Below are 19,900 nucleotides of genomic sequence, written 5' to 3' on the forward strand. Positions count from 1 at the left end.
ATTAACCTACACAGGCAAATCCCAACAGGATGAAGACAGTGGTTTGCAGGTGCAAGCCTGGAAAAAGTATGCGATAACACTTCCAAAGCACCAGTATTCAACAAATCTATTCATCAGTGAAATGGCATGAGCACAAGGGAAAATCTGAGTTTTCCTCGGGATGCAGAGAAATCCATAAGGAGGATCAACAAAGAATGTTGAGAAGAGTCACTAGCATCCTGACTGCAAATGCTTCCTGTAAACTTAATCCACAGGCATTCTGGGAACCATAGATTCCCATACCGGGGGAGGGCAGGTATACCAAGAGGTAGGTGGATGTATGATATCTCCATTTCCGCTTGATACCAAAGCACAGTATGTATGAAGAGCTGCAATCACTATTTTGTTTCCAGAAATTAAGTTCAACTGAAGAGCTCTAGAGCAGAGATCAGCAACTTAAGTAAGCTTCTCAGAGTACGTAAAAGTTTTAAATGAAAAAAATAACTGAAGAGAAGCATCTACTGCACTTTTACATTCATTTACTTCAGCCAACTGAATACAAGTCAACTTGTAGGCACAAGTCAGGTGATAAAGGTTAAAAGTCCTTTCCTGCTTTGCAGAGAGAAGTAGAGCATTTCCAATCAGGCAAGTCTGTTAAAGCAGCTTTTTAGCTGCAATTCAGTTTCCAACACGTTTAAGGGCAAGAAATGGTAAAATTCGAAATTACATACACCCATCTTACATGTTGCCCTCTAGGATAAATGGAGCAGAGGTAGGGGGGAAAGAGCTGCAGACAGAGTACAAAGGGAAAAGAACCAAGAAGCCATCTCACGATTGAGAAAGAACAGAGAAAAGACAGGATACCAAGGTCTGCACGCTCCTCCATGTACACAGGCTGGGGCTGACACACCCCACTCTTTGAGGCACTCCGAATCCCCAAGTTCTTTGGCAGAACCAGGGCAGAGGTACTAAACTTAAACCAAAAGGGTAAGTGATTCACAAGAAAGTGATGTGGTGAGTCAACGACGAAAATGTGAATCGAATTCAGAATGGCCACACAGCCATGCTCAATTCTATATGGTTGTGCCCACTTCTGAACAACCACAAGGCCATGCCAGCACGGCTTTCTTTTTTCTGTGGTGGGTCTGCACGGCACAATGCTGAAGGACCCAAGCTAGTTTAAACACACCAGCTCACCTATCATCCAAACAAACTCTGCTGAACAGCATTTAACGCTGATAAAGTGTTTTGTCAATGCATCTGTGCCGGTTCTAGGATCCGTGGGGCACTGTACTGTGTGGACAAGCTCAGCACCACACAGTTCCACTTCAATCAACGGGCACCTCAAGCTCAACAAGTGCTGACTGCTAAATCACCCAACTGGGAAGGAAAATGAAAAGAATTTGGGAAACAAGATATGTTTTACGAGAAGTGAGCTCTGAAAAAGGCATCTCAATCAGATTTTCCAGTAATCTGGCAAAAAGAGTTAAAACATATTAAATCAGGGATTTATTAAATGGGAATGAGTGGTGCAGATGTTTTTATCCAAATGTCCTGGAAAAACAGTGCACAAAATCTGGACAAGACTATCTGTGGTGGAAAAAAAAAAGATGATTATTAAAAAATTGCTCTGCAAATCCAGTTTTAGAGAACTATATGCTTTCTTTAATTGATGGTGGTGTTTTTAGAAAATTGTTTAAAGCAACAAAAATTATAAATATAAACTGAGCAGTAACACAGGTATGAGAAATCTCATGCTCTATGTTTTCAGAATATGCCTCAAGATTAAGTAAGGAAATTTGGAAGTATTCACTTCAGCATCCAGAGATGTATAATTATTTCACAGGTATTGAAGTCTCATAGCATCCCTGCAAGGCACACGTGTTGCTATTCACAGATTAAGAAACTCAGGTGAACTTTGAGTAAGTGACTTGTTTTAAGATTAAACAATGACTCATAGGCAGCTAAGTATAAGTAAGAATACTCATTATATCTCCTGACTTCTGATGCCATGTTAAGACTACAAACATCCTATAAATCCTCCTGCTATCTCCCATCTGTTGCAATAAAAGTAAAAATGGCAGGCTCTAAGGACAAAACTATATTTTAATTTGAACAAAAAGGTTTTTTTCATCGCTAGAAGCAGCTAAAAATTCTGACAAGTCAGCTTAAAAATACACACTTGGCACACGAAAAACAGGAGGATCACATTACCTCAGTCCTTCCTAGGGCTGATAAACCTACAATTAGAGATTACTGTCTGGTCTTGGAAGATGCATTTTAACTGATAAAATTTCAGTATTTGAGACAGTGAGGGATACCAAGGGAAGATGATGTCAAAAAGAGTATGAAATCTTACCTATGGTTTACAATAATTCATGCACACATACCACCTGCATAGAACTGATACTTCAGGCACTGCATATCAGTCCAGTTCTAACTGGGTCTTGGTAGAATATCTGCATCTGTTCTAAGGATGGTATTATTCCATTGTAGAAGATCAGACATGTCACATTCACAAATCTCTACTCTGATAAGATTTGCATGTGTTAAGATTAAATAACTGAACTGAGAATTAAAAAAACTTGAAAAATGTTCCTTCACAATATGCACAATTTATAACACTACAAATAAAGTAAGTACAATGCTTGTCAAATTCTTTCATCTTCCTCAGAAAGCTCACACAAGCACATTTTATTAAGGAAGACAGAGTTCAAAAGTATACAACAATAACACATTTACCACCTGCTCAACACTTCATAGAAATTCAAAATTAATTTTCTTCATTGTTGATCCCAGTTCCTGCAAAAGACTCTTACATCCTGCTTGTACTAAAAATGCATGAAAGGAATTTATATCAATGAATTAATCAACCCAGTTTAATTAATCAACCCAGATTAATTCATTGGCTCTGTTCATTGCTTTACACCCCTCCACACACAACCATCTTCCTTGTCAGAATTCTGGGAGCAGAAGAGGAGAGGGAACAAGCAAGGAAGAAAGAGGTGGATGAAAAAACTGCTACAAAACAAGTGGATCTCTACAAAATGTATCCTTAATTAACTCAAAATAACACAGTTGTTTTATGAAATCACCGAAAAGATCAGCAGGGTTCAGCATCCTTCCTCACTTTGATGTGATCCAAGCCACCATTAGTTCATCTAGATCTGTTGGCTTAACTTTCTGTTGGCTTGGTACAGAGTGCCAGTGAGTCAATGAAAGCTGCAGTTTCTCCCATTGTCTAAGAAATAAACTTCATAATCCTAATCCTATAAAACGAGCTAAAGGAAAAGAAGGAAGGAAAGAAAGAAAAATCATTCCTAAACTGACTCTAACATTAAAAGAGCTCTTTTCCTGCCTAATCCTTTAGACGTGAAGGCCATACAGAAGGCCATTTTAAGAGCACAGGCTGGATATCAAGTGTGCAAAGGCAGATTTGGCAGCTGGGCGCGTGCCCAGAGCCACCGCACGCGCCTTGTGCAGCAAATATTTCACACGCCCTCTAGGCATTTCTCAGACGACGATCTCAGCTCAGAACCAACACCTTAAAGCATGGAATTCAGAATCAGAGTAAAATAAAAAGCATGGATTTATCTCCTTTGCCCAATTTTAACCTAGGCACAGCCTGCTAAGCATTATACCAATAAAGAACCAGACAGAAGTCACAGCAGTTTGTTTAATGTGCAAGTGAAAAGCTGTGACTTCCATCCTATGATGGCATTTACACAGTATTGTCCTTTTGCACATAATGGGCATGTCTTATTTAAGTGCAGCTTCATTTTGGCACAGGATTTTGTCTCCTTAAACTCTAATCTATAAACTTAGAGCACAAGAAACATTACTCTCCAGCCTAAATATTGTATGCGCATAGAGGAAAAATAATTTTTTCTGTTTCTGCCAACTGTCTTCACACTGAACCCTTCTACCTCATGTGTCTCATTCATTCCTTTGAGAGACAAATGCATGACTCCAAAGGCGATACAAATCTTGATGTGAACTCTCCGTACTTACATCACGGGAAGTGGTCAAGTTCTTGCTGTCTTCCTCTCCTAGAAATGATTTCATACTGTGCATGATATTATCTTTTCGCTGTTGCCGAAATTTCTTCTCTTCATCACACAGAGCCATGCTGAAGCGGAGATCAGTTGAAGAGCTATATTGCAAAACAGACAGGCTTTAACAAAAGGCAGAATGCAAAACAGAATTAAAAATATCACCTAGGGAAATGAGTGGAAAAGTAAGTTCCTCACTAACCTGAGAAGAGAAGAGAGAAGAGAGAGGAGAGAAGAGAAAGGAGAGAGGAGAGAGGAGAAAAAGAATAAAATAAAGACTATGCATGCAACACAACTGCATCAGCTGATTCCATGGAGTATGGACACAAAGAACAATGGCACACTGTGTCTTTAAGATATGCATTTTATATAGAAACCTCATTGTTCACACATGTGTTGGTTTTGGCTGGGATAGAGTTAATTTTCTTCAGAGTAGCTAGTATAGGGCTATGTTTTGGATTTGTGCTGGAAACAGTGTTGATAATACAGAGATCTTTTAGGTACTGCTGAGCAGTGCTTGCACAGAGTCAAGGCCTTTTCTGCTTCTCACACTGCCCCACCAGCGAGCAGCCTGGGGGGGCACGGGAAGCTGGGGGGGGACACACAGCCGGGACAGCTGACCCCCACTGACCAGAGGGCTATTCCATACCATACAATGTCATGCTCAGCATATAAAGATGGGGAAAGAAGGAGGAAGGGGTGGAGAGATGTTCAGCGTGATGGCGTCTGTCTTCCCAAGTCACTGTTACGCGTGATGGAGCCCTGCTGTCCTGGGGATGGCTGAACCCCCGCCTGCCCGCGGGGAGTGGGGAATGGATCCCTTGTTTTGCTTTGCTTGCATGGGCGGCTTTTGCTTTCCCTATTAAACTGTCTTTATCTCAACCCACGAGTTTTCTCACTGATTCTCTTCCCCATCTGACCGGGGGGAGAGAGCGAGCGGCTGTGTGGGGCTTAGCTGCCGGCTGGGGTTAAACCATGACAACATACTAGTGAAAACCAAACACAAAATATGCAACTTCTTGTGGCATATTGTATGTTCTTAAAAGAACCTAAATTAAAATACAGTGAGTTCACCACTCACAATTATAAATTTACAGTCTAGAAATTTGAATTCTCTACTTATCCACTGAACAAAGAACTGCAATGAAAAATTTTCATACATTCCTACTAGCATACACTCTTCTTAAGTCAGAGGTTCACGTTAGAGAGGGCAATTTTCACCCTGTATCCATTCAGCCTTACAATCAAACAACGTATGGATCTCACACAAATTGTACTTACTGGCTGGCCACAGGAAAAACTAAGCCTTTTTCTCTAGGTTTTTTCCCACATGTGTACATCAAAAATGTACATAGGGCTGCATAAAGACCTCAGTACTGTACTTAAATAAAAGCTACAACTTCAGCTCCCACTTCCCATTTCAGGTATCAAGGCAGGACGAACAATGTGAACCGTCACCTCATTTGGATTAGGTAACTCACTGAGGCTGTGCGTCATTCCAGGCGTTTGAGCTACAACACCTCCCAGCAGCACTGCCTCTAGCAGACAGCAGCGAGGAGCAGTGTGGAAATTCTTCCTGGTATCCACATCATGGAAATTCCCGTATTTACAAAGATGAGCTAAAAATGTGTGCAGATACTTTGACACATTAGGCAGCATTTTTACAAGTCCTTTATGAAAAACATACAATGGTGAAATGGATCTATTTAGGCACAGATAATAATGCCTCACGTTTTAAAAAACCTATTATGTAATAAAATAATGGAATTAAGGAAAAGACTGCCCAGAAGTAACGTTCTGTGAAGGTATATATGATACAGTGAACAAGAGGTCCACACAGAATCCAAAATCTGTGCGGCCATCTGAGAATAACAGAGCAGAACTTGATCAGACCCTTTACCCTTTTGTTTATCGTATTTCAAAGCCTATCACCTAAGAGCAGCGAGACATAGCCAAGCATCTTCTGTTCATTTAATATCACAGATATGGAATACTTGTACAATAATGTACAAGCCCTGGAATGTTTAGGGGTGGTCTCAAGGACCACCCACATATGCACCTTCAGTAGTACAAAATGATGAGCAGAAATTATCCCTGAGGGATGTTTGTCAGTCTCCAGAGTCATTATGAAAGAGTTCTACAGTTACAGTGCTCAGCACTGCTATTTATAGTTACAGATAAAAAAAGACTCTTTACATGCCTTACTCTCAGTAATTAATTTTTAGACTTAGAAGATATTTTTCTGATTATGCCTTCAGGTGGTTTTTGGTCTTTCACCTAGATAGGCTAAGAAGGAGGGAGAAAGACAGCTAGAGAGGAAAAAAATGAAAAAAAAAAAAAAAAAAGGCAGGCATCCACTGCGCTTTGCACATAGTGAAATCCCGGCCCTACTGAGATCTTCACCTTTGACTTCAGTTCTGCATAGTATTAACATTTAAATACATTTCAGTGGCAGCTTTGGAATGAGTATCCACATATGCTGAAAGTTAACATGACACACAAAGTTACCACAGAAGCTAAAATAATGAGGGTAACAGCTGAACCTGATGTCTATGAGTTTATTAAAGAAAAAGCGCTTGAAAAGGAAAGCGTTTAACATAAACCAGGATGAGCAATTCATATGTGATGGCCTTGTTCCTGCAAATGCGTGGAAAGGGCACACCTATTAGTAAAAGTAATGGTGTTTAAGTCAATGATAGAATTACAATGTGAAAATAACCCCCAATTTTAAAATCTCCTAACTTTACAATACTTGGTATTTCTATGTTAAAACAAGAAATTTTTGCACTCTGACATGTTTTTAGGAAAATTCTAACTAACAGAGTAAAATAAAAAATACCTTTGCTGCTAATATATTTTCCACCTTTTTTTTTAAATACGAGATACTTACCATACTTCAAGAGACAATTCCAAAGTCATTTCTGTGACCTAAACAGGAAATATTTAAGTATGGTTACACCACTTGCAGAAGGAAAAAACCACAAACACACCTGGAACATAAACTATTACTGCCAGAATTTTTCTTTAAGCCACTAGTTTTAAAAAGGAGGACATTTCTGAAATACATGAATGAGTTTTGTCCTACGGAACTTTTTTTTTAAAAAACATGATTCCAAAATACACCACTAGCACTGAATACAGTAGAAAATGCTGCTAGGTGCTGCTGGGTCCTGACTTTCATTCATCAGATCCCATTGTCTTGGCTTTCTTCCACCAACAATCACTTTTTGACAGTGCTATTCATCCTTGGCCTGAAGTGAAGTCTTCACACACTTATGATCCTTTGTTTCTACTGCCAGCCACTCTCTATCTGCCACTTGCTTCCCAGGTAAACTTCATACCCAACTTGTATCTGAAGCAAAGACTTGTGAGGGAATGACTTCTCTGTGTTCCACATGAGCCACCAAGTGTCCTTACGCAGCTAAATACACTTAAAATATCAATCAGGAAGAGTGACTGCTTAGAAGTTTCTGGAAGATGCAAATAAATTAATAGATGTGACTCCACAATGATTTCACTTGCACACCACCACATGATCTGTAAGCAATGGGTTTGTCTCCTCTACCTCTTTCATAGAGCACTTAAAGTGGGTCCCTGCAGGTAAAAGGTTAAAAAATGATGGTTAAAGTACCAATTGCATTTGTTAGGCAAAATTCAAGAGTACAAGGTTGCTAGAACTAAGACAGAGCAGACAGGCATTCACATCTCCACGAGCTCTCTCAGGCACAGTGGCCACCGACACGTTGGGACGGCCTTGTAGGAGTGTAACAGGCTCACACACAGCGTGTTGCTTCGCCCTGCCTCTAGCTATAAATGAATTACGCTCCTCGCCTGTGGTATGTGATCACCAGGAACAGAGCTAGAACACCTCAGACTGAGCGTTTGCTTGACACTTATACAGGGTAGTTAAGGATATGGCAGCGCAAAGCTGCCTCTGGCCTCCCACATCTCACGTACCTGCCGACGGGCCAGGTAAAACCTGGCACTCCACTCCTGCCCTCTGAAACGGGAATTGTAAATGAGGTAGCGTATTAACAGGGTGGTGGGAGAAAGAAAAGGCACAGGAATAACAAAGGGCGAACATGAAGAAACAGAGTGAAGAGTCATTTACGGAAATACTTCAAAGACAGGGTAGTAATTACATTATTCCAGCACCTGATATTACTAATTTAGAAAGCACTTCAGAAACCACGCAGTGATCCAATGCTTGAAAGAAATGTACGTACACTGTATTAAATAAACCCTTGACGTGAAACGTTCCAATACGGAACTAGCATGCCATTTTCTATACCTTATACAGACTGCCACAGAAATCTCAGGAATACACGTTGTGTATACGTTGAGCTCAACCTGGCTGGATGTCCCCTTATCCTTTGCTTATAAATTTCAGAGTGTATTTGGCTTTTTTCACTGCTTTTTTTCCCCTCTACCAAGCTTTGCTGAGTGCCGATGAGAAGTTAAAGCATATCTGTAATGTGGCAAGGCCTTATATTACTGACATGAGTTTTGTAAACGGTATTTTCAAAATTTGTTGCTAAAAGACCATCAGCTCTTTCTCACTACCTCACCTCGTGCATGGCAGAACCAGGCATCTGCAGTCAGCCCACACTCTGGAAGCCTAAGAGTTACAAGTGAAGCACTTAGTGAAATAAATATGCAGAAACTTAAAAAAATGCAGTAACTTTAGGGGAAAAGGAATTATAAAAGGAGGGTACCAAATTCCAACTGCCCCAAGGCTATGCCTAATTAAATACTAAATCTTAAACAGGAAACCCTCCGATTTCCAATAAATAGGTCTTAACCAGTTATTTGCTGTAACTACACTTTTAAAGTTAAATCACATGGAAAACAGCAGAGCAGTCACAAATCCAGACCTCGGACCATGTAATAAACAATAGCCCAAAACAGAAATGCAGACAGTATTTATACATACAGTATATGCCTACAATATATATAAAGATAACCAGATTTGATGGATATAACTACAAGTACTGAATTATGTTCAGAATGGCCTGTGATATTTTACTCTAATAAATGATGGTATTCTAATACATGCAGAACAGGCTCAATTACACACAGCTCGAACAATTTCCAGGAGTTACTGTGCAGGCAGACAATCCCAGTTAAATTGACTCAAATTGCTTTGTATACGTGTTTAAAGAGAACAATCCAATTGGGTCTTGCCTTTTTTTTTTAGAGCGTTCACATTACTGCGTTATTGCATGTTAACTAGGGCTGTTACAACAAGCCATTTATTGAAAGTGAAACATATAATAATAGAAGAATTTCTCTTAGCTTTCTGGAAGCCACAGGCATCAGTAGTAGAGGTAATACACTGGCCAGCAAACTCTGCGTAACCTCTCATGCTAACATAGACCATTAAACTAAACTGAGCCAACAGTGCAGCAACTGGTTTAGCAAGCAAAAGTTTGAAACTAGACTTTTAAAGAGGATTGTCTCAGAAAGGACACTAAGGCATTCAGTAGCACTGTTTTTACTTAATTCTCTCAGAAGATAAACGTGTGGGCCTTTAGGCCACACTCTGTGTTTAACTATGGACAACACTAAATGCTTAGAAAATGAGCGTCAGAACAGGGTAGGCAGAGAACAACCCTCACCTGAGATACCTGCTCCTGTGCTCCCAAATATTCAACCATTTCCTGACTGAAAGGCTGCCACCCTTACCCCCTCCATGATATATTCTAATCCCTTCTTGAATTGAAAACTTAGCTCTGTATTAAGAAAACACATACATACATAGTACTGAGGTAGACTGATGGGATCAGAAATAGTCTTGGATTTCCTTTCACCTAGGAACATGTACTTCTGATGAGTATCAAGAACAGGCCAAATGTTTTTCTTACACTTCAACAAAGTGACTAAGGGAATACTCTGAGTAATATCAGACTCAGTGAGGGTCCTTAGGACACATCTCTCAGCCTTTATAAGCAAGCACCATCCTCTATTGGTCTGTGAAGAAACTTCGTCTAACCAGAATGGGGCATAGATGAAATTCAGACACCTGATGAAGGACTGAAACGTGGTATGTCCTGGTCTGCACAACAGTTTAGGTCTCTCAGTTGAGGTGCTCTTTTAAGAACTTTCCATTATGTTCAAAGCTGCACCAACAAAGGCAAAGTTATGAATGTTGCAACTTACATCATTGAAAGTTAACTGGATCTCCTTCTTCTCTCCCAGTTTCAGAGAAGATATAGGAAATGTGGATGTGCCAAGAGTCTCATCCATAACGTAGTTGGCATCCATCAAAGTAACCTAGAAAAGATACACAGGTATTCAATTCGACTTCAGTAACTCCCTTTTTAATTCCATAGAGCCTATGCCAAAAGTAAAAAAAAAAAAAAAAAAAAAAAAAAAAAAAGGAAAGGAATAGGATTAACCAAACCCAGTCAACGCCCAACGCCAACAGACATGTTCTTTTAAAACAGTATAAGCTCATGTATAGTGTAGATGGCACCTTCAATGCATTCAATTGCATGAGTATGACAGTATCAGTCACAAAAGGCTTTTTGTCCGAGCATCCTTCTGTCAGCAAATCTCACCATCTTTCTAAGCAAGACATAATAACTTCAAATTATACATATAAAATACAAAATTACTTCTAATTTCCAGTTAGTAAAACTTCTCCATGGAAAAACTTATATAGTTTTAAATGTGATATGCCAAAAAACAAACAGCAACTTTTCAATGAAGGTAGAATCAATACATCCTAGCCTTGTATCTACAGACCAAGATTTTACAGCAATGATTTGGCAAAATGTGCAGCATTCCAGATTACACAAAGCTTTTCCCTCTACCCAGCCAGATCTTCAAGTCTCTACTCATATTCTCCATGTCAGAGCATATATCTTTTCAAAATGTGATACTATCCAAAGATGTATGTGGGTACCGCTGAACGCTGTTCAATGCTTTCGCTCTAATTCATGTGGGTCTATGTCTAGCATTCTTTTTTCCCCAGTGGCAGCCTTCCAAGTTCTCTGGCAGCCTTCCAAGTTCTCAAGTAAGATATTCAGAAAGAATTTCAAATTATCATTTACATGTTTTCTATTAAATGAGTTCTCCAAACCCATTTGGCTTACGATCTTTTTCCATTTTGTGGAATTGTATCTTCTAAAGTATCATATGTTTGTGGCTTGGACAGTATCTTTTGCATAGAACAAATGGAATCAAGATACAATCACTTGAATAACAAGTTGCTACATCTGGGTTCAGCCTCTTCTCAGCTATAAAGAATCTTCTTCATCCTGTGCCACAAGCAACCCTTTGAAATGATGAACTGTATTTTAGGACAGAACTCATTATTTTAATGGCATCTACATTCTTCTGCTTCCTTGCAGAACTTTATGCCCATTGCTGTAATCTGTGAGGGCTGTCTTTTAAAACCAACGGCAACAGCAGGAACTTCTTAATGGGATTTTGTAGAGCTTCTTACACTTCAGAGTGAAAACTGCACTTGGGATAGAGTTAAAGATTTATATTAAAATAATCTGAGGAGTTGAGAGGATTGTGCAATCTGTGTGAGCCTCAGAATTCACAAAGAGGTTTTGTGTGGGGAGGTGGTTTCACAGATTTGAATTCTGACATTGCACTCCATGCAGAATCCAAAGGCTCTGCCGGGCACCGTGTGTGTGCGCGTGCAACAATGGCAGAACACAAACATCAGTTTTAACCTAAAGACTATACCTTTCATGATGAAAAGAATGTTTAACGTGAACAAAACCAACACGTGTGTATGCAAATATACCTATCAACCAGGTCCACAGTTAGCCATTATTACATGGTATCACCAGCTCTTTGCAGGCAATTTTCATGGAATTTTATAGCATGTGTCTCAGAAACCAGCAAGAGCCTTTAGTTATTGTAAAGATACATTTCCAAATTCTACTTATAATCAATCTTTTTGTGTTCTGTTACAGGAGATAGAGACTTGTAAGAACCTGGCAGTATGCTATGGCCATACTGGAAATCAACAGTGTACCAGCTCATAAAATCCTGTACTTTATAACGACAGCATAAAACCATGCTAAAAACTGAGAAACACCTTACAAAATGTTAGCCAAATTATAAAAGATGTTTTAGTAACTGGGGGCTCTCACCCTGGTGGGAGGTAAGCTAGTCACATTATTACCACAGAAGGAAGCCAAATGACCCAGGCCTCCACATGGTCAAAAATATCTGAGGTCATGTAACAGTAAGAAATTAATGGCTTGCCAGCATCTCAACTTCTTCATATCAGAATGCATAAAGCTACCAAGTACAAGAGGTGGTACTGTTCCCAAGAAGGCAGCAGATAAACCATTGTGCACTGCTGTCTGTGACTTTAATAGTTTATCCTTTAAAAATCGTTGAACAAAATTTCATACTCAACAAATTCCTACATTACTATGGGAGCTGCCTAAGTAGAATCTGACTCAGTTTTTATACAATGGCAGTAAAACCAAGGGACTATATTCTAACTATTATTTGCCATTCCACTCATCTTTTGAAGATCATGAGAGCTGCTACAGGTCATGTCAATTATTTAGTCGGCTGTAGCTCCTGCAGATCTTCAAAAAAAGCACAGGATCTGCAGAGACAGGTAAAACTCTCTGCCCCAGGATGTCTGTTAGATTCCACAAAGGCTTTATCAGGCGAAATTAAAACAATTTTTATTTCCCATACTGCAACAAAGGCAAGTTGATGAACCCAAGTTCTTTTTTTCTTCTTCCTATTTCCACAAATAGTTTCTCACGAAGAAGCCAGAATCACTTCATTCCTCTTTCCAATTCCTGATATCTATTTGTCTAACTTGTTATTAGAAAGCAAGAACTAAGTTAGAGATTTTCAAACTTGAGTTTCATGTGGTCAGTTTGCATATCTACGACCAAAATATTTAGTAAGAATCAGCTCAGGTGACTGTTGCACCTGACCAGCTGGTGGAAGCTATTTTGGGTAATCTGCTTTCTGCAAAGCTGTAGTGAACTTACTGTGAATTCCCTAGTACTGTCGTCTCTTGTGCAGGATGCATACAATAATTCTTCATGCACCATTGAGCTGATCATGGGATTCCTCCTCCCCAAACTGTAGAACCTGCCCTTCTCCCCAGGAACACAAAGAGCCTTGTAGGAAGCACAATTCAATGTTCAGATCTTGAACAGTTTAGCCCCAAGAGGTTATGGTTACTAGCTCAATGAGAAGCTTCACAGGCTTTAGCGTCTGTCCCAGTTGGACAATTTAACCTGAAACTCCCTAAGCTTGGGTCAGAAGACTTCACATGTTAGGGATATCCCCTATGAAGAAGCTAACAAAGGACTACAGATAACCTTAAATGCTTGCCATGCCCACTTATGAAATAGTTACACTTAACACTCACCTTTTGTACACAACCCGGAAAGGCTTAACATACTGAGACTTAATGGTGACTTAGTCGACAAGCCTGCACATAGAATAACACCACTAGGTGGGCTACTCAGTCCTTGGCTCCAGGCATATAGGAGACAGCAGAACCATGCTTCTGCTTTCTCCCTCCTCAGGGAGAAGCAGGGAATGGGCAGAGACTTGACTTTACCCCCACCTATTCACTGTCCGTAATAGTTGAATCAGTGTAGGAAGCTGGAGAAAATAATTTATGGCTGATGTGAAGAATAGTAAGCTACTCACCCTCAGGAGCACTCCGAGAGATGACTCGGAAGCATATCTCTCAATGACTCTCAAGGCTACTCCTTGAATAATACAATTTATACAACACCTCTTGCTTAGCACCGTGCCTAAAGGCAAAAACCAGTCTTTAACATTTAAAAAACCCCTGTACTCCTGAGACAACAGATGCCATACATGTACAAGCTACTGTTATTTTAACCTTCCAGACATTGTACAACTTCCATTTTAGCAGATGCAGCCCAGCGATGTGATTTACCTCAAGAACATTCTCTTGGTTGGGGTCCAAAATGAACTCAAAGGTCTCGTTCCACACAGGATTCACATCGTTATTGAAGTGTTTTGTTCTCTTCCTGCAGTCAGGGGCAGATGGGATGAACAACTCCACATAAGGATCTGGTGTGTCAACTATCGAGCAAAACAGATGTTCAAGTCAGATAAAACTCAAGTTTGGGTTGCACTAATCAATACAGTTGTGTGAAAACACAGATCACCTTATGGTCTATGGCAGAGAGATATAAATTACATAAATACAATGACATGAATGATACAATGATACTAACAATCTCCCAAAAAGAAACAGATATTATGCTTTTAAGAAGGGAGGAGAAAAGCCTGGAACACACAGAATGGCACTGGGACTGATTCAAGTTTATTGGAAATACGTGTACTTCTACCAGGCAGTGGTAATGATTTTTAAAAGCTTTTACCCCTTTCCTCTCTTTCTAGCCTTTAATTACTTTGGCTTGTGTCACAGAAGCGTGTTCCACAAAAACAGTCTTCAATTAATGAAAACAAGCAGCTTGATCTACAGTTTTGGATCCTCTTTCACCTTTGCTGGTTTGGCAATTATAAAGGAAATCAGTCAGGCCACTTACGTACTGCTAAACACAGCGTACGGAGAGCTGCTCAAATCTGAAGCCACTGCAATCACCAGAGCTTCATGGAAGTCACCATAGAATCAAGAACTTATTTACACAGTATATTTGAATAACAACCGTGCAGAACACTAACTGAAAATACAGAAACATATGCCAACTATAGCTAATCAGAATTATCAGAGGGAGAAAAATACATGTTGACAAAACTCATCTGTTGTCTAATAATAGCCATTCCTGAGACAAAAGAATGCATTGTTGGCAGCCCTAAAAATCCTACCTTTCCAGCAAGTTAAAGCGTGTATTTTTTTTTCTGTCCAGTGAGGTTTTCTCTGTCCAATGTAGTCCTTTACAGATTTCACTAAAACATTGCCCAGATGCTTCACAGGAAAGCATGGGAAGTTATTTCTGTGGTTTTGGTGATCATGAAAAGCCACCTGCTCTGCTGTGGTAAAACGCGCACCTTTCCAGCATCCTCTCTTCAAAGTCTGTCCTTGGCTTTAGTGAAAGATTTTCAAGCAACACAATACACACCATAAACAAGAATCCTTTCTTTAAAGGTCTCTTTTTGAAAGAGATAAAATCCATTACTAAGTAAAACAGGTCTGAACATTACTCCTTGTACGCACTTTAAGTCTAAAGATACATTTTTTTAAAAAAGCCAAATGTTTTTAGAGACCCTTGGATTCCAGTAAGACATTATCAGTGAGACAGCTGAGGCCCAGAATCACATGGTCATTTCAGCTGGGAGAAGGAGAGGAAAAGAGCAAAACAAAAAAGTTTGATACTCTCAAACAGAGATCAATCATCTTTTGGAAAAAAACAACCAACCAACCAAAAAAAAAAAAAAAGGCTTTTTTGAAACTACTCAGGAGGTTCTGTATTTGTACCAGGGCACAACAGAATCAAAACTCAAAACATTTGGCCCCCTGGCAATTTTTGTGGGCAACATCAGCCAGACCTAACGTGCCTTCTGATGCCACCACCAAACAAAAAAAGATACTGAACTTACCCACAAAATACTTCAAATATCTCTGGAGATGCAGAACAACACGCAAGGATCATGCTTTGAATTAAGTATTCCTCTAGCTAGGGCAACTTCAGGGACAGTAAACAAACTTTCTCCTAGACTCAGGCTTCCTCAATTAAAATTTTGTATGTAAACAGATTTTGTGATTCAGAGATTTCACTCTGTGAGAATTTCCCTGGACTGCTACAGGACTCCCCAGAACTTCCTAGGGAGTTTTACACTGTGCTCCTTGTCTGTGGGGCTTAGCTAATTGCTATGGTCTGGGAGGTCACACTGCTACCTGTATTAATTAACAAGAAGCTATGTAAAGTTGAGGATCAATGTGGAAAACCTTTAAATAGCACTCTTTATTAGCTCCTAAGAATTTATGTCTGATCTTGTCTCTTATTTAAAGTCAGGGGAACAGGGGGATCAACCCCCAAGTGTTTTTTAAATCTGTTTTCTCACTGGCAGATGTAACTAATTGCCAACTTTTACTGAATACGTTAGCTCCCTTGAATTACTACACAAAACTGTGCCAGAAAGAAGGGAATCAAGGCCCCTTGAAACTAAACAGCAACCTATCTACCGAAATCAGCAGTGACAAGTTCTCATCTGGTAAGTCTTAAGTAAGACATCGAGCACTACTTTGGCAATAAGCACTACAGACTTGCTCTGCCAAGAGACTGAACTTGCCTAAAAAAGCTTGGGTTTTAACCAAAATACTGGCGCTGAACAGTGTTCTGGGCAAAATCTCAATGCTTCCCCTTCCGTTCAATTTTTCATGTGACTATATGATCAGCTCTAAGTCACAAACCCTTAACTTTTTCTTTTAAACACAAACACCAATGGTTTCCTATCTGTATTCAAAATCCTGAAGCACGTGGAAACCCCATACCACTGCACAGCTGGCATACAGATGCTATTACTAACTTCCTATCAGACAGACTCCAAATCAGTGCTGAAACAGAAACTAAACCCAAGGCACAGAACAACTAAACTTAAAACAATCAGTCTTCATAACTCAGTATTGCCAAGCCACCCCCTCACTCCCTGCCTTTATTATCTTTTTTAACCCAAGGCAAAGAATTAACTATCTGCCCTTTCATGTCTGAAAGTTTATTTTGTGCTATTTTAAATTAAGAAAATCTATTCTTCTATAACTTCCTTCTTCAGATGAAGAGGAAAAATACTGGAAGACTGGTGCTCTGATTAAGATATTGCTATAAGCTACACTATATTAAGCAAAATTTTACTCTTTATTATTGGTTGGGGACCAAAAACTAGCTACCAGCAATCTGGCAAGTAACACGAAAGTATTCACTTCATGTATTTCAAAACATTAAAGAACCATACGCAGACAGATAAATAGAGAGTGTGTATCCTTTTACACGGATGTATTTATTCCTGCCCGTGTTTTTGCTAGTTGATTTGCCAGGTATGTTTTTCAAAAAGCTAATCTGAAAATGTAAGTGAAAAGTAGGTTGATTATCTATATTTTGATTTCAAAAAGAAGCACCTTTATGAAAAGGTTTATGGGTCAAAATCTGATGTTTTGCAAGTGTAATCAGTACAAGAGAATTAAGTTCATCTATGTAGACACAACATTGTTGTGGAATTGCTCTTTTATTTTAGAAGTCTATTTGAAATACCAACCACAGACTTTTCAAGAGAAGGAACATGTAAGAATTTGTACTTCTTCCTCAGGACACTTCTGAAGAAAACGAAGTTTCTATACAGCTCAGCTAGGCTCCAGGCTATTCTTTGCACAAGGATTCCCGCGTGACTCCTCCATAATTTGTGGGCTAGCAATTTGCAGCGCATCTCAACTTTTTAATGTAGGTAAAGCTTGGAAGATTCGCAAACGGAAAACTCGGAAGGTTTGCAACTGGACACATGCACTACCGTAAGACAGTGACTGCATGGGATGATTCCATACTCCTCTCTTCCTGGCACACTCAATTTACAGCGAGTGCCGCGATAAGCGCACACAACTAAAACGTCACGCTTCTCCCAGTGTCAAAGAGCTTCATACGTAACAGTGTAGATAACGCTCTGGAATAGGGGGACCAGAGTCCATCGGTATTTCTCAGGAAAAAACAAATATAAACCGACAATTAAGTAAAAGTGTATCTAAAAGCCCACCTTTACACTAAAAAATACAGTTAGAATTTCAGCGTTGATGTCAATGGAACTAACAGAGGGTCCTGCAATTAGCAGCTTATAGCTAGATGAATTATAAAGGTAATTAACAAAATGTTCCTAATAATCCTTTTGTAAGATTTACATCATCCACCAAATCTCCAGAGGCTGAAGACAGACATCCAATAACAAAAGCAGTGTCAGCATCTAAACTGTTATTTTTAAACACACTGGTTTAAGAAACGGCCAAGAGGTAGGAAGTGAAGATTCAATGCCTTTTCCTTGTTTGATTTATCACCTGGTTAAGTAATTGCTATAGAATTCTATTTCTAAATTACATTATGAATCATGAAGTGAAACACACAATGGACACCAATTAGAATCAATCATTTTCACATTAAAAATGAGTAATGCTTTAAGCAATCTGCCTACTAAAGAAACGTGTAAAATTTTCTACAATGACTGGAAATCATTTGATCTTATGTTACTAATTTGGTGAGATGACTGTCATCAGGCCCCCATATAATATAATTAATATTTCAGACATGTAATTTATATTTCAGTCATTCCAATTTCAATTATTTCAATAGCATAATAGACATACAGAAACTACAGAAATCCTGTTCAAATATAAAATACCAAGGATGAAGCCATTACCATCATAGGTTAAAATTTATCCCATTTGTCCAACAAAAGTTGAACAAAATGCAAAGTTCTTGAAGCCTTCCAAAATCTGGTTTCCTACAAAAAATTCTGCACTGTAAGAATTTGTCTTTTTTTCCCACATGAGCATGTCATAAACGCTTGTTTATCGTTTTAAATAAAACGACATTAATTTCAGTTAATATATGCATCAGCCACTATAGAAACTAAATCTGGATCCAAATTTTTTGGACCCACGCTCTCCAGGTACCATATTTATGCAATTACAGTAATATTCCAGCAAGTACCTGGTGGAACTTCCTTAAAGAACTATGGTAGTTTGGCTCACTGGAATTTTTTGCCTTCTGGTTAACCAACAGCCTCCACTATTAAGTGCTTCCCTGTTGACATAATCTTACTAGGTCCCGAATTACCATCTTTGTCTACTGGCCACCATTTTTTTGGCTTACTGTGCTACAGTACAACTTGGTTAGCATGAAATTACGGGCAGCTGAGCGGCCTCACTGAGGCCAAGCTAATAACGGGAATTGCTGGACTACCTCCCTCTCCCCTGAGGGGACGGAAGCTAAAAAATGCCAGCTGTGCCTTGTGGACAAGCGGCGCTGGCTGGGGAAGGGAGCTCGAGCAGGCTGTGCAATACGTACTTGCTGCTGGTGGCTGCAGGGCTCCTCTGAATCTTCTGGAAGTTATCAAACCTACCATTTCCCTACAGAAACGCGGCGCGGGGGGCACGAAGGCGTCTGCAATGGGTTGAAGGCTAAATAGGATCAATCACAGTAAACCAGCATGGCACGAGCTACATGAATTTCCTCCTAGGCCAGAAAGATAATTTTGATGAGTGTTTAAAAATGATGACTGAGGTTTTATTCAAATAGTGAATTTCATGGGGCTCACTGGACAATATGCTTCACAGTGGCAGGGAATACGATTTGATCTCTCTGCCACAGTCAGAGAGAATGTTTTTACAGGTACAAATGTAACAAATTTTAAAATAACGTTTTTGCCCAGTTTAATGTGATTTTCCAGTTTTAAAAAAGGGAATTCTTAAAAACAGTACTTCTCAAGAACTGTCAAATATCAGTAATTCCCAAATAATTAATGTTTCCCAAACAACATACTAACAAATATATGGATTACTAGATTTGGCTTACCCTTGCTCCGCTGCACACTAGTGAAAGGACAGACTAACACAAGGGCCTAAAAAAAAGATGTCTCCCGCGTTCAGGGGAACACAGGCACCAGTAATTGATGAATTAATTGCGCATCAGAGGGGCAAGGAGGAATGGAGAAAAGGCAGAGCCGCAAGGTCCCCAAGAGCAGCCAGCAATGCTACCTGGCCGTGCGAGGGGACGGAGGGGGTGGGAGACCGCGGTTCGGCTGCGGGGTGCTCGGGGTAGGACGCCGGCGTGGTGTACCCTCCCTGCCAACGCACCAGTACGCAGAGTCTTCGCTGCGGGGGCTGGCGGTGTGATTTCGGAAATCAAGCAGCCCTTCTCCCGCCTGAAGAGGTGGAGCCCAGGACT

At 39.8% G+C, this 19,900-nt stretch overlaps 1 protein-coding gene across 1 annotated transcript in view; it reads right to left on the bottom strand.

Moving 5' to 3' along the window:
* Positions 1–19,900, bottom strand: part of PLA2G4A (phospholipase A2, group IVA (cytosolic, calcium-dependent)) — a 69,406-nt gene that overhangs the window by 31,977 nt on the left and 17,529 nt on the right. The window contains exons 3-6 of the mRNA XM_010282756.1: positions 13,945–14,093; positions 10,191–10,304; positions 6,922–6,959; positions 3,991–4,132 (exon numbers count right to left, since the gene is read on the bottom strand). Coding sequence (XP_010281058.1) covers positions 3,991–4,132; positions 6,922–6,959; positions 10,191–10,304; positions 13,945–14,093 — 443 coding nt within the window. The remainder of the gene's footprint in view (positions 1–3,990; positions 4,133–6,921; positions 6,960–10,190; positions 10,305–13,944; positions 14,094–19,900) is intronic.

This window comes from Phaethon lepturus, unplaced genomic scaffold (genome assembly GCF_000687285.1).
Source record: "Phaethon lepturus isolate BGI_N335 unplaced genomic scaffold, ASM68728v1 scaffold8602, whole genome shotgun sequence".
In the NCBI taxonomy this organism is placed as follows: Eukaryota; Metazoa; Chordata; class Aves; order Phaethontiformes; family Phaethontidae; genus Phaethon; species Phaethon lepturus.